The sequence below is a fragment of the Octopus bimaculoides genome, chromosome 18, assembly GCF_001194135.2.
Source record: "Octopus bimaculoides isolate UCB-OBI-ISO-001 chromosome 18, ASM119413v2, whole genome shotgun sequence".
NCBI classification, from domain to species: domain Eukaryota; kingdom Metazoa; phylum Mollusca; class Cephalopoda; order Octopoda; family Octopodidae; genus Octopus; species Octopus bimaculoides.
The window spans coordinates 51,060,485-51,063,133 of NC_068998.1; the positions used below are offsets into that span (position 1 = coordinate 51,060,485).

The following is a 2,649-nucleotide window of genomic DNA, read 5'->3' on the forward strand; positions in this document are numbered from 1 at the left end:
ATATATGTGTGTGTGTGTGTGTGTGTGTGTGTGTGTCTTATACACTTTAAAATAATTTCACATTTGTTTTTCTTCTCTAAAAACATATTGGGCGGATAAAAGGCCGTACAATATTCTATGCAGCGAATAACACGTAGAGTGGAGTTTTGTCGTGACATCGTTAATGATCCAATGACCTTGAGAAACGTTTTGTTAATTTATATGACAAATTGTAATGTGTTTTAAATGCATAGTTGTTTGTGCCTCTCTCTCTCTCTCTCTCTCTCTCTCACTCTCTCTCTCCCTGTCTTGAGATTCACACACACTCTCTCTCTCCCTCAATGTAGTGTATAATCTGCTAATGTTCACCCTTCAGACATTCTGTACCGCGTAGGTATCCTCAACGTTTGTGCTCACTCGTTTGATTTCTTCATTTCCTTTTTCTTTCGATTTCAACTTTTATTTATATCTTGTCTTTAAGCTTCTCGCATTCAGTGATTTTTCCTTTTGTTTTTTTTTTGCTATTTCATTTCCTCGGTTACAATCCATAGAGTAGGATTGAAATCTGAGGTGAAAATATTTGAAGACATGAAAAGAATCTCTAAAATATGAATAAACATTGTAATGCAAACAATTTCAAAATTGAATAAATATTGAAAGCTATCGGATTTATTATATAACATAAAAATAACGATAATAATGGGCAATTATTGAAACCATATAAAACATGAATATTATTTATTTATTCATTTTTTTACTTTGCATTTTTATTTCAATTTTTAAAAATAAAAATTTGGTGTACTTATATTTTTTGATGTGCTATATATTTAAAGTTTGGTGGAGAACTAAATGCCTAACTACATTAATTTTAATTTAGGGTATATTACCTTGATAAATATATTCAGTTGTGTTGCTAATGAGATAACCTAACATAATTTAGCGGAGATAAGTATTTTCAGATGAGAAAACAGACTCCTTCCTATGAAAAATCAAAAGCAAATATATAAAGCATTTTTAATAGACTAACTATGCAACTAAAACATACCATGACATGTTAAATCATTAAGATAATTTTATAATCACCTAAATCATTAAACGTCAGATAAAAGGCTATACTGTATTTTGTGCAGCGAATGTATATATACTTTCAGTGAGAACAGACGACAGCTGTTACGTCATTTTTCTATATAAGAAATATAGACACTTGAATACGAATGTTCAGGATGAAATGTTTTCTGTGCTGGTATCTTGTCATTGTTTGTAAGTAGCTACAATATGAAGCATTTTTCATCGTCATAAGTATTTCTATTAAATCTTTAATCTCTGTATAAGTTTCAATGTGTCTCTGTTACTTACCTCCCTTTATATATATGCTTTCCTATATTTTGGTTCGTCAGTAAAAAGCGATGCTAAACTCGACAAGGAAGTCCAAACTCGTATAAGAAAGGCCACTACAGTTTTTGGGAAGCCTTATGATCGATTTTCGAATGGCCACGATGTTTTAGTAAAGACAAAAATAGACGCGTATAAGTCAGTTGTCCTAAGAATTCATTTATATGAAGCAAAGTCTGAATAGCTTATCGTAAGAGCATCAGTCAGTTATCTTAGGCAATTATGCAAGGTTAAATAAAAGGATAGAGTAAAGAAGAGTACTATCCTGAAAATGTGCGGAATATCCGGGATATTAAATTCCATACTGAGATTATGTAAGTTAGACAGATTTGAAATCATTGCAAGCAGCACCTATGTAAACGTATCTACTCTTATTGGCAGTATCTACACTTTGACATACAATGTTGTTCCTAAAAAACTTGTAATCCAATGGACGTGTGAAATGACATTTACAATTACACAATCTACTAGAAGTCCGCGAAGGGTGAAGCGGAGGTTACTGCGCCCGGGGTAGTTTTCCCCTTCAATATATATATACCCCCAGTCTTATCAGCAACATGTTCGATAGGTTTACCGAAATTGTGGTTAGTTTCAATGATGTGGTTTCCTGGACACGCTAACATTATTCAAAAGTACGTGATGAGGTTGTCTCTACAGAGTTTCAGTAGAAATTGTTACCAGCACTGATTCTATTACGTCGTTTTATATCTGAGACGTCAAATGTAAACAAACAATGTGATCGAAGATAAAAAGATGAGTAATGGGCGTATATGTCATATTTCGGGAGTTTTTTCTTCTTCATCAGCACCCATCTAACCCATTAATCATTCACGAACTCATTGCTTAATTAGCTGCTACATATATCGGTGTATCGTTACTGGGTATACCAATTTACATATCAAACATATTCTTGGAACAACTTTCATAAAATTTTTATACGAAATAATCTCACCCTGTTATATTTCTCATGTAAAGATACCATAAACAATAAAGTCGTATTCACATTAATCTAGATAATTGTGTTCGGTGTGTCATTTATAATTTTAAACTTTGACTCATCTTATTAAATATATTAATTATGCCTTTATTCTTTTTACACATTTCAGATATTAGTTTGTGGCCATGTTGGGATGCACACTGGCTTAGTAAGTCTATCATAGTGAACACAGATATTGTCTAAAGCTGAGTATTTGTTTTAAAGTTCTGTAATTTGTGGAACCGGTTGAATGCGTGATAGATACACATTGCAGAGACAAACACCCACACTATAATATATAT

At 32.4% G+C, this 2,649-nt stretch overlaps 1 protein-coding gene across 2 annotated transcripts in view; it reads left to right on the plus strand.

Annotated features, from left to right (window-relative positions):
* Nucleotides 1-1,102: 1,102 nt before the first annotated feature.
* The window catches only part of LOC128249878 (uncharacterized), a 10,253-nt gene continuing 8,706 nt past the window's right edge, over nucleotides 1,103-2,649 (plus strand). Inside the window, exons 1-2 of one of the 2 annotated variants that reach the window (XM_052974420.1) lie at nucleotides 1,107-1,239; nucleotides 2,478-2,516. In XM_052974420.1, the coding sequence (XP_052830380.1) occupies nucleotides 1,194-1,239; nucleotides 2,478-2,516 (85 nt within the window). In that variant the 5' untranslated portion in view covers nucleotides 1,107-1,193. Of the gene's footprint in view, nucleotides 1,240-2,477; nucleotides 2,517-2,649 lie in introns of both variants that reach the window. The other variant, XM_052974421.1, reaches the window with a different exon arrangement.